This window comes from Ictidomys tridecemlineatus, chromosome 4 (assembly GCF_052094955.1).
Source record: "Ictidomys tridecemlineatus isolate mIctTri1 chromosome 4, mIctTri1.hap1, whole genome shotgun sequence".
NCBI lineage: Eukaryota > Metazoa > Chordata > Mammalia > Rodentia > Sciuridae > Ictidomys > Ictidomys tridecemlineatus.
In genome coordinates, this window is record NC_135480.1 from 57,752,965 (window position 1) to 57,765,809 (window position 12,845).

The 12,845-nt window shown below is 34.2% G+C and overlaps 1 protein-coding gene across 1 annotated transcript; it reads left to right on the plus strand.

Moving 5' to 3' along the window:
• The first annotated feature begins 4,971 nt into the window (after positions 1-4,971).
• On the plus strand, positions 4,972-5,949 carry LOC144376672 (olfactory receptor 52N2-like). The gene has a single exon (XM_078044926.1). It carries the CDS (start codon positions 4,972-4,974, stop codon positions 5,947-5,949), a length of 978 nt encoding a protein of 325 aa, XP_077901052.1.
• Positions 5,950-12,845: the final 6,896 nt, after the last annotated feature.

The following is a 12,845-nucleotide window of genomic DNA, read 5'->3' on the forward strand; positions in this document are numbered from 1 at the left end:
TTAATCCATGTGAAAAAAATTAAACTAAAACTCTTTCTTACCTGAAGTCAAGTTTAGTCGTGTTAATAAAGTTCTGTCATTTTTAGTGTAAAGTGTTTGCACTTTCATAAGTAAAAGAAGAAAAAATAATCCCTCATTTGATGTGTATGGGTTTACACCTAAGAAACAGGTCAAAAACAATGTATCCACTTCAGGAAGTTTTTTTTTAGTTTTTATTAATGTGTTATAATTATACAAAATAGTGAGTTTCATTTTGACATAATCATGCATGCATGGAATGTAACTGGCTTTATTTAGTAATAAGTCCTTGCTCTTTCCCTTCCCTTTCCCCATGCATGTTCCTTGGTTCTACCGATCTGCCTTTTTATTTATTTATTTATTTATTTATTTATTTATTGAAATTGATTCTTAATAAGGATACATGCAGATAAAATTCCTGGTGGTATAATATTACATGTACATAACATTATTTGGTTAATTTCATTCTACAGTTCATTCTTTTTTCCTGTCTCTCCTGTTTACCTCTGTATTCCTTTCATCTACTCAATTGATTTCTATTTTCACAAGGTCTTCCCTTACCCCATTAGTTTTCTGTAGCTTTTGCATATTAGGGAAAACATTTAATAATTAATTTTCTAAGTAAGGTTTTTTTTCACTTGTGATGATGTTGTTTAGTTTCATCTATTTACTAGCAAATGTCATAATTTCAGTCTTCTTTATGGCTGGGTAAAACTCTATTTGTGCATATAGATCAAAGCTTCTTCACCCACTCAACTGTTCACAGGCATCTGGGCTGGTTCCTTAATTTGGCTATTGTAAGTTGCATTGTATTCAAAATGTGGATTTTGTTTGCACAAAGGTAAAGTTACCTCCTCTGCCTCATAGAAATCTATGGCACCTTAAATGTAGAATCATAACTTTTGTACTTTTCCTTATAAAATTGCCAGAGAAAAGATTGTTTATTATATAGAAGATTACCAATTAATACAACACAATTATTTGTGAGTAATATCAGTCATGAGTGGATATTTAAAAACATCTGGCATCAGGGTGAGCTTAGATGAAACAGAAGAAAGCAAACATAAGATGCACCAGAAAGTGCTACTAAATAAAAGGCATTTAAGTCACAGGGAGGCTGCATAAAGAAAATTCTGAATTATCTCTCTTTAGAATTCTGCAAATTGCTTTGAGAAGGGACATGAAAGAGGGAAATCAAATGCTGTTCAGGCATTGGAGGAAAAAGGCACCATGAAGCTGATGTGTACAGGCAAGCATCTTTCTTCCGTTTCTTTCAAATTTATTTCCATAAAATAATAGGAAAACTTTTTTTCCCCTCCAAAAAATGAGGAGTCTTCTGTGGGAAGTGTAAGCTATCTACCAATGGAAATGAATTAGTTCAAGAGTTTCAAGATATTGCAGTGATCTGTAGCTCATCTTCTTGTCATTTTCTCTTTTCTGAAACACATCTATGACAGAGATCTCATCATTTTCTCATGTTACTTTATCTGCATAAATGAATAACATTATGGGTAATTTTCTATTCATTGTTTATATGTCCTTCAAGCATGTAAAATAATACAAGGAGCATATTTATATGCACCTACTGTATGCACTTCTGACATCTTAATAGCTTCAATTTTATTCATTTTTAATTTTCCATTTTGCAATAAAAGCTTACTTTCAGTGCATGTTAGATATGTATGGGAGTTTTGCATAAGCAAATTTTAAATAATTATACTATATGTTAAAATTGTGATATAGTTACAATTTAATGAGTAAACAATCCATGTAAGGCAGGTTGTCATTATTGTACTTTCTCAATTTTTGAAAATAATGCTAACTAGTAGTCAAATATTTGTGTTTCTTAAGACATCTAAAATATGATATTGATGGCAAATGTATATTTTCAAGATAATAGCTAAAAATGGGAATAAACCTATTTCTATGGAAAATGTTAATTTTATTTCACAATTATTGGCTTATCATATTAAAAGCAGTTTTACAAATAAATGATTTCAGAATATGTGCAACTGGAAAATTCTCAAATGTCTGATTTACAGTACTATATCTTCATCATGTATACAGGTATCACTGAAATGCAAATATTTGCAGTGACATCAACAGTACTATATAAACTATTTGATTTAAAAGCCTTTTCAGTTATTTTTCAATACTTTTTTCACAATTTTTACAGATTTTGAATGGTGGTGAAGGCATTGTGACAACACCATAAAGTTGGGGAAACATTTTAATGTTATTTAAGTAAAATGATGTATTATTGGTTGTCAATATTTCCTTATAACTGGTCTTAAGTAGTATTTGGGCATAACAATAAACTGCTTTTCTATTTGATTGTTCATTTACATTTATAAATTTTTGGACAGCACAAAATGTCTTCAAAACATCCTCATGTTCATTATGTTCATTGTAGCATTATTCACAAGAGTCAGATGTGGCAATAACTGCAGTGCCCACTGATGGATGAATGGACTTTTAAAAATGCAGTGTATGTACACAATGAATTACTATTCAGCCTTTAAAATGTAGGAATTTTTGTTATTGGAACAATCTAGATGAATCTAGTAGATGTTCTGGTAATTAAATAAGCAATACAAAGAAAGATCAATATTATATTCTATCATTTATAATTGGAATCTAAAAAAGTTTAACACAGAGAAATAGAAAGAAGAGTGAGGATTGCCAGAGGGAGCAGGGGAGGGAAAACAAGGAAAGGGGAGATACTTGTCTGAAAGACATCTTGAAACCATGTTTGCCTTCTCCAGATCCAGTCTTGTTATTTCAATGTTTAATACTAATTTTATATGATATCTATATATATACAAACACTAGGACCAACCAAAAAGGAGGATTTGGAATTTGTTGATCCATTCATTCATTATATGATTTTTTTTCATCTGCTGAGATTTAGTAGTGAACAAAGTAAACAAAAATTCTAAAAGTTTTGCAAAAGGCACTACTAATGCAACTAGTAGTTGAGGGGCAACATGTGCTTCTAATGGCTGTGGAGTACAGAAAGGCTGTAAAGTCAGATGTTGTGCCAGGAGGGTGGGGGTCTGGGAGTTGGAGTTTTGAATTAGGAGGCGGGAAAGCTCTGCTTTGAGGATGACACTGAGCAGAGAGATCTGAATTGGTAGAAAGTATGTGCCATTGTCCTACATTAGGAAGAGCACAGCAAGCAGTGAAAATGGCCAGTGGAAATGTCATAAGTGCACACATTTGCTGAGTTTGAGAAATCTCAGGAGATAAAGATGGACTGAGAGTGTCAGAGATAGGATATTTGGGACATAATCAGATATTTAAAAGCTCCTAATTGTACAGGATTTTGTAAACAAACATAAGATGTCAGTTTTTGCTCTCAGTGGGATGGAAGGAGGGATTAAGAAATGGCCAGAGATGATTTTACTTACATTTATTTTACAGAGCAAAAATCATGCTAATTGTATTAAAAATAATTATGATAGTACTATGTACTTTGTTGTCTATATTCCAAGTTGTACTGAAAATTTTTGTAGTTTACTTAATGCTGAGAGCATTTTACAATTGAGGAAAATGCTTTAAAGCTATATTTTCTAATCTTTTTCTGCTTTCCAGATTTTATTTTACTTTTTATATTTTAGATTATATATATGCCACCGTTTTGAAAACTTCTCAATGGATTCAACCTAGTGGTTAAAAAAAGAAAGAAAGAAAGAAACTCTAGGTTAAATTCTACCAGAAAGGAGAGAGAAAAGCAACAAAAGTTAGTAAATGGCTTTTATTTGCAGGAGATTAAAATATTGAAAATGATATAAATAAAATGAATTGTGAAATTGCAATAAAATATTCAGGTCATGAAAAATGGATAACTCACGTTGATAATCTAAAACGATAAAAAAACTATGGAAATATTTGTTTAATATAAGGTAAACAAGAATTTTCTTTAAAAGAATGTTAAAGTGTTATGATTTTAATCAGGATCATTTTCAAGATAGAATCTGAGAATTAAGAAGAATGATGAAAAAAAATATTTTTAAAACATAGACTAACAAAATAAGGATTATACCCTAGTGAACATAATTGTCTCTGGCGATTTTGAGAATAAAAGTCATACTCCAAAAGAACACAAATTATTATAATGCATTTTATAAGAATGGATTCATAGCATGATATATATTTTTCATGATTAAGTATATAGGCATTATATGCATAATATTTTTATAATCATATTTATCTACAGAGGTATTTGAAAAGAACAAGAAGAAGATAATTAATTAAAGCTTAGTAATGTTGTGTTTAAGTATAAATATTATAAAAATCTCTTCATATTTTATGAGCAAGAAATAATTTGAATTATTCTGTAAAATGCACATGATTATGCTTTATCAATTGTAAGTAATTATTTGTTTTTTTGTTTCATTTTGTTTTCACTTTCTGATTATTCTCATTTGTAAAATTCATACTTACATATGTAAACAAATCAATCTAAGCCACATTATAGATTTGCGTATTAAGTAGGTGCTCACATAATTTAATGGAAGGTAACTCAGTGGATTCAAGGGAGAGGACTTCTTGGAGGAAGTGAAATTTTGTGGATAGTTAAGATAATTAATGTTATATAAACAGAGTCCATATTTGGAAATGGATTGAGGGGGCAAAATCCAGCCTATGTGATTGGCATGGGAACCTGAGTAGGTACATGAAAACAGAGTTTCCTGTATGATATCTGTCAGGCCATTGTTTTGGCACTAGGTTTGCACTGTATGTACATTCTTTTGATTTAGTAAAAGGCTTAGCATCACTCAGAACGATCAAAGAATATGATCTGGGTCCAAATTACACTCTAAATTTATTCTTTATATCATGTAAAATATATATTCATGCTTTGCTCTGGAGCAAAATAATCTCAGTGTTCTCTTCTTGTGCAGGATGCCTCTATTGGCACAGAATGTATTATGTTTTTAGCTGATCACCATGGGTGAGGCCAACAGCTCCAGCCTGACACCAAGATACTTTATCCTTAATGGGATTCCTGGGCTGGAAGCCGCACACATTTGGATCTCCCTGCCATTCTGCTGTATGTACATCCTTGCTGTCGTGGGGAACTGTGGCCTTATCTATCTCATCAGCCACGAGGAAGACCTGCACCGACCCATGTATTACTTCATAGCCTTGCTGTCCTTTACCGATGTTTCTGCATGCACTTCCTTTGTTCCCAAAATGTTATGTATCTTTTGGTTCAGTCTCAAAGAGATTGACTTTAATGCCTGCCTTGTACAGATGTTTTTCATCCACATGTGGACAATAACAGAATCTGGCATACTCATGCTCATGGCTCTGGACCGCTATGTGGCTATTTGCTACCCTCTACGCTATTCCTCCATACTCACCGATACTGCCATTACCAAGGTTTGGTTTGCCACCTTCTTTAGAAGTGTGTTGCTCACAATCCCATTTACTTTCCTGATCAAGCGTCTTCCCTTCTGCAGGGGTAACCTTATCCAACACACCTATTGTGACCATATGTCTATGGCTAAATTATCCTGTGGCAATATCAGGACTAATGCTCTCTATGGTCTCCTAACTGTCATAGTGATTGGGGGCTTTGATATACTCTGTATCACCGCATCTTATACCATGATTATCCGTGCTGTAATTAATCTATCATCTTCAGATGCTCGCCACAAAGCCTTCAGTACCTGTACATCACACATTTGTGCTTTCGTCATCACCTATGTCCCAGCTTTCTTCAACTTCTTCACTCACCGCTTTGGGGGACACACGATACCTCACCATGTTCACATTTTTATAGTCAACTTCTACCTGTTGCTGCCTCCCACCTTGAATCCAATTGTGTATGGAGTGAAGACCAAGCAGATCCGTGAGGGAGTGATAAAATTGTTTTGTAAGGAGAAAGAAGGTTTCAACCTGCGATGGCTATGTGATATATAATTTTGTATTTTGCATAAATCTCAAGGATGTTTTTGAGGAGGAATTGCAAAATTCAAAATTGTAAGTCTAGGAGAAAGTACCAGTGAATATTCTGCAAAAAAAAAAAAAAAGTTCACGAAACCATCACAAAATATTTAATCCAAGACCTCTGATTTGATAGAAAACACAAAACATGCTTTTACCTTTTTTAATGTTCAGTTGGATCTCATGGAATGTATGTAAAGAAGGGAAAGTAAGATATCCAACTTCAAGTGAATTCTTGGTGATGAATGAACTGTGTTCTAGGCACTCTAGGGAGTATCTAGGAAAGAATAAAGGATGACAGATAGACCACAGAGAATAAAGAACACTGGGAAGGCAAAGACACATGTCGCGACCCCCCTTGCCCGCAAGGAAGATGCGACTCAGGAATCTTCTTTCAGCAGTTTATTCAGGCCCTTGATATTCTTCTAATAATTCTTCTACTCTCTAATAATTCTTCTACTACTACCTCGGATGCCCCTCCCAGCCTTAATAAAGCACCGCGAACCCCAATGCAAAGCTGCCACGTGTACCCTTCTCACAGGGTGCTAGAAAATGACTCCCAACTTTCTCTGATAAGGAGCTGGGAACACGCCAACTCTCTTTGATATGGAGTTGTCCTTCACAGACCACAACGGAGCCAGCACCATCATGTAATGGCGACCACAGTCCGCAGGAACGGCACACCACAGACACACTCTGTCCCCATTGTTACAGGGAAGCAGGAAACTGTTCTTCAGAATGCTTGTGTTGAAGTCCAAGGATCCTGCCATCTTTTCTATTCCATATATACATGAAACTTGTATCAGTTTCAGGGGCAAACATCAAATTTCTGCCTGCTTGTTATCACTGACATTATGCTGCCTTAATAATTATTTGGCTTCTTTTCAATGTACCCGAGTGTATATAAACAGCTGCAATAAATATGGTTACTGAAGGTTATCACATTCTGGGAAGTATTCCTTAGAGTTAATATTAAAAAGAATTTTGAAGAATACAATGGATGTTATTTGGCAGTGTTAGGGGATTTTTTTTAGTAGAAGAAAGGAAATGTAAAGAAAATTCATATATATGGCCAAGCAAAAAAACCCATGCTTTACTGCTCTGACTTTAATGTAGAGGGAGAAACAATGTGGCTAAGGAGTATAAGAAGGATTTATTTATATTTCTAAAGTTTCAGAAAAAAATAGAAAAGAAATGGGAGTAAGATGTTGAGAGTAGTGAATACCACTCTCAATAAATAGGAAGATTGACTAAACAGTGAAAGAGTAAGACACAATCCAAAGGATAACTGTAATACATAGAATGTTTTCAGGAAATAGATATGAACAGACAAGTTGATGAAGATAATATAGTAATGAAAATTATTGTCTGTTAATATGAAAGATATATTTTTAATATCATGTTGTATGTGTGGTCAAGTGATTTTGAGATAGCTTAATAATACCATGTATTTTTTCAGTATAATTTTTATGTTTGGAAGCAAAACCCTGAATATTGTTTTTAAAGCTTGCCAACATTATATCTGCTCTGTGTAATGCACATTATAAGCTTTCATCATTAAAGGTACTCAAAGAACTATGCTTTCGAATTTGGTAAATTTTGTTTATCTGGGAATCTCTTTTAAGCCACACCAAATATGGTCACACTCTTCAAAAATTACTTTTTTAAATTGCCAGTTTTAAACATATACATATTGTAAGGCATTATACCAATTCTTCATACATATTAATTTCATTGAGATTATTTTCTTCAAAATTATGAGGTCAATAAAACTACTTTATGAATGAGGAATATAAACACGATGAGCAGCTAAACTGGGTGAATCTTAGAGCATTAAGATTAAAATTCAATAATTACAATGTTCTTAGGTCTATGATTTAGTGGAGGATGGGGGAATTTTAATAGCCACAATGTAAAACTAGAACATAGTTAAAAATCTGGAAGGATAAAATTCATCTGAGTCATTTGAGTAACCATCTCCAATTGATTTTATCATGTTCTCCATTAAGAACTCAAAAATGGGTTTCAGGGGGGAAAAGCCATAACTCTAAAAATTAGGACATATCTGAATTGATTCCATTTACTGGAATCTTTGAGAACTGTTAAAAGAACAATAAAGTAGGTGGTAATGAAACAAATTCTAATCCTTGTTCATGGGGGTGGAATGGGAGAGAAAGAGAGAGAGAAGAGAGAGACAGTTGAGGGGGAACACAGAGGAGAAGAGAGGACTGGAGAGTTAATTGGTGTCAGAGGCCTCATGTTAAATTCCATCTTGTACCCAGATACCTAGCCTATGAGACAGAGATCAGTGGTGAGTTTGGTGAAAAAGCCCTGGTATTTCTATACCATCCTCACAAACTTTGATTAGATCTAGAACCAAAGTATTAGATTCAAAGAAATCCAAGGTTTCAATTTAGTAAAACCAAAATTTTCTTTCTAAACATAAGAAATATTAATATCCTCAATGAAAGGGAAAGGAAAGAGTGGTGAAGTGATACCAAATGTAATGAACTTGTCCTGCTTCTCCTGATGTCACGGACCATTTAGCCAACCATTTCAGATGGCCACACGTGTGACATATGATGAAAATGGAAACAAAGTACCACAAGCAACCACGTGACCTGCTTCCTCCCACAAGTTTCCAATGCTGCTTGAGGTTTGTGTGTCACAGAATAGGCAAAAGGAAGCCAAAAGTTCAACTGGAATATTACTTAACAGAGTTCTGTCTCTTATTATCAGTCAGTGACAAATTTACATTCTTTTAAAGAGAAAAATAACATAGATGAGGTTTTTCTTTCAAGACATACAAAGAGGGCTGAGCATGTGGCTCAAGCGGTAGCGCGCTTGCCTGAGGTTAATCCTCAGACCCATATACAAAGATGTTGTGCCCGCCGAAAAATAAAAAATAAATATTAAAAAAAGTTCTCTCTCTCTCTCTCTCTCTCTCTCTCTCTCTCTCTCTCTCTTTAAAAAAAACACACAAAGAAATCCTCAGCCCAATGGGAGAAGAAAAAACTTAAAATGATTTTTTTCAATCTCTTAACCAAGACTAGTTATTTTATTTATTTATTTATTTATTTATTTATTTATTTATTTCATACATGACAATAGTAGAGTGCATTACATTCATAAATATCTACTCATAGCACAATTTTTTGTAACTCTGTATATAAAGCATGTTCACGCCAAATTATGCCATTATACATGAGCTCTCTTATTTTTTTGCATACAATTCTTAACACATTTTATACCACCATTTATCATATCTCTGTTTGTATAAATAATGTATGTTGGCACCAAATTCACATCTTAATACATGTTTTTTGTATAATGATGACCATCTCCTTCCACAATCCTAGCTATTCCTCTTCTCCTTCCCTTTGCCTCCCACCCCTATTCCCTATCTAGAGGTAATATTCCTCCCATGCTCTCCCCCCAACCCCACTTTGAGTCACCCCCCTTATATCAGAGAAAACATTCAGCATTTGTTTTTTGGGGATCCGCTAACTTCACTTAGCATAATCTTCTCTAATGCCATCCATTTACCTGAAAGTGCCATGATCTTATTCTTTTTTAGTGCAAAGTAATATTCCATTCTGTATAAATGCCACATTTTTTTAATCCATTCATTCATTGCAAATTAGTGTAGCCAATTTGGAAAGCAGTATGGAGATTCTTTGGAAAGCTGGAAATGGAACCACCATTTGACCCAGCTATTCCTCTTCTCAGACTATACCCAAAGGAACTAAAAACAGCATACTACAGGGACACAACCACATCAATGTTTATAGCAGCACAATTCACAATAGCTAAACTGTGGAGCCAACCTTAAAATGATTTCCAAATTCATCTTATAGAAAAGGTGATAAATAAGCAAGATTGCACAATACACTGGAACCTTGAATTCATTCTTCTATATTTAAAATATGGAGTAAAAGGTATTTGATTCAAAAGAAAAGAGGTTTGTTTAAAAGTGGTGTGGTTGTTTAATCCAGTAACAGCAGAATATGCACTCTTTTCAATGACACATAACTCAAATTTCCTGTATATATCATAAAACACGTTTTAATAAATTTAAGAAGATTGAAATCATGTCTAATATCTATTCTGAATACCATGGTGTGAAAGTAGAAATCAATAGTAGGAGAAATACAAGAAAACTTTCATATAATATAAGAAAAATATGTGGAAGTTATACATTATGTTTGGAACAACAAATTATAAAAGAAAAAAATAAATATAAATTAAATAATATCTTGAGACAAACAAAAATATAACATAGAAAAACAAGATGCAGCAAAACAGTTATAAGAGGGATATTTAGAATTACATATGCCTATATCAAAGAAGAAAAAAAAGGATCAAACAAATTAATGATATACTATAAAACTTAAAAAAGAAGAACAAAATAAATGCAAATTTGGAGAAGTAAAGAAAAAATAAAGACCATAGCAGAAATAAAGACTAGAGAAAAATAAAGATCCATAAATCTAATCATTTTCTTAATGATAAACAAAATAGTCAAACCCTTAGCTACATTAAGAAAATAAAAAAGAGGAAGGAAACATTATAACAGAATCCATAGAAAAATTTAAATACCATGAGATTAATGTCACTACTTTTACACAGACAAATTGGATAAACTAGAAGAAACCTATGAAATTCTAGTCACATAGAACATAAAACTACTGAATCAAGAACAGGAAAATCTGATTTAACCAAAAATGGGTAAGGAAATAGAATCAGTAATATAAATTTTCTCAAAAATGAAATTCCTGCACCTGATAGTTTCACCTTTTATATGTCCTCGCACTCTGAATTCCATTGTCTATGAAGTAAAGACCAAGCAGATATGTGAAGGAGTGATCAAGCTATTTTGCAAAGAGAATGATGCCTCAGATAAAAATAGATTCATTAATTAACATAAAAACAAATAAAGATAATACTTTAGAGGAAATTTGAGTTTAAAATTTTAAAAAAAGAGAAACACTGATATCTTGTAGAAAGCAATATTTGTTGAATATTTAAGAAAATATTTTAGTAGAACTCATAAGTAACAAAGTAATCTTACAAGTAAAAAATCAAGCATTCTAAATTTGAGTGCTTTTTTTTTTTAAATCCACAACAGGGTAAATTTGTTACAATGCTGTATTAGTTAATTTAATTAATTGAATACATTTTGCGTGTTGAACAGATATCAAAGGATGTACATGAGAAGAACATGATTGTACTTTCTCAACCTATAACGACTGGTTTTGAGGGAAATCTATTTAAACAATCTCAAGATTGGAAAACAACTTTTAAATCTTAGTGAATTCATTTATGCTCACTACTATTTTCTCTACATAATTTTCACAGGTTGCTTATACATATATCTTATGTATAGCGGATTAATGTTGACTTCCTACCGTGAAGAAAATAATACTCATATATTCATTTCAATATGATCTAAATGACGTGGAGACAATCAAAGGAATTCAGGCCCAGAACTTAAAATTTAGGCACTCCCATATTCATTGTAGCACTATTTCTAACAGCCAAGAAGTGGAAATTACAAAAATGCCCATCAAATGATAATGGAAAAAGACAGTGTGGTAGAGGGGATTCAAGATAGGTGAATAGAGATACCTAGAACTCACCTCTTGCTCCACCACAATGACCTAAAGTAACAGGTCTATATTTTAATATTGAGGTGAGTGATCATGAGAAATTCTGGAAATTAACAACTGGGAAACTGAAAACTTGCAACATTCAAAAACCTGGGGCAACAATCTACTAAGAGAAAACACCTCTCATCTGCCACCTTGACTGCACAGCTGAGACAAAGGGACTCTCCTCTCTCTAGAGGTAAGAGTAAAAGGAAAAGAGGCAATAAATTTTATTAGAGCAAACTCTAGCAATCTTAGTGACTGGAAAGTTTCATAATCCAAAAGAGTTTTTAGCCCACTTAGATAAGTAATCTTCCTTGTAGTCTTTCTTTGGAAAAGGATCTCACATCATCTTCCAGGGAAAATTCTAGTGTGCTACAGTCTTGAACCATCTTCAGAAGAGAACTGATGTCTTAATTTGGACTGCTCTATGGATCTAAAACCCCAACATATTCCCACCTGTGGGACTCCACACACACTCCACTGCTCTGACTGAAGGGGTACCTTTTTGCTGAACCCAACTTGTCCTAGCAGATTGACCATGACCCTCACTATCGGATACAGTGCTCTGACATAGAAGGGGATGGATGGCACTGATCTCTAACTAGGAGTTTGGAGTGAAGGAACCCTAAGACCAAAGATGTGGTCAATGATCTGTGGACTCCTGCTGTTGATAGGGCTGAAGGCAGATACTTACAGCATCTCTTCCCTGTACTGTGATCAGGCATCTGTCACCACGGGGCAGGGAGGGGAGGTTCCTGTTTCTGCCTTGCCCACAGAAGCTGCTGAAAGTCCTTGAGTAACTCCATGACAAGGACCCAGGACCCAGATGTTGCTTACACATGAATGTGCATGGCTAAGGAGATTGAGTGTGCCTTTACCCACTCATCTCTGGTTGAGGTCCAGCTCCCAGGTGGGCACTACCATAGTAGCAGGAGAGAGGAAATTCATGAATACTGCTGAAACCCACCTATGCAGTTCCTTCTGCTGGCAATTGAAACACCTTGTCTAACCACATGCTGTTGCCAAGACTGGATGTAAAGGACACAGAGGGGTGCTGTAGATGTTGCCATGGTCCTACCTATGCAGCATCTGTCCTGTCCACTGTCACTGGTCAGAGAACAAATGCTTTGATTTGTTGAACTCTGCTGATTCTGCCAGTGCCACAAGCCCTTGCTAGTTGCAGAACTGGCATCAGGAGTGCCTACGGATATCCCCATCACC

Coding starts and splice junctions, on each gene's coding strand:
- LOC144376672 (XM_078044926.1), top strand. CDS start 4,972: ATGGGTGAGGCCAACAGCTCCAGCCTGACACCAAGATACTTTATCCTT.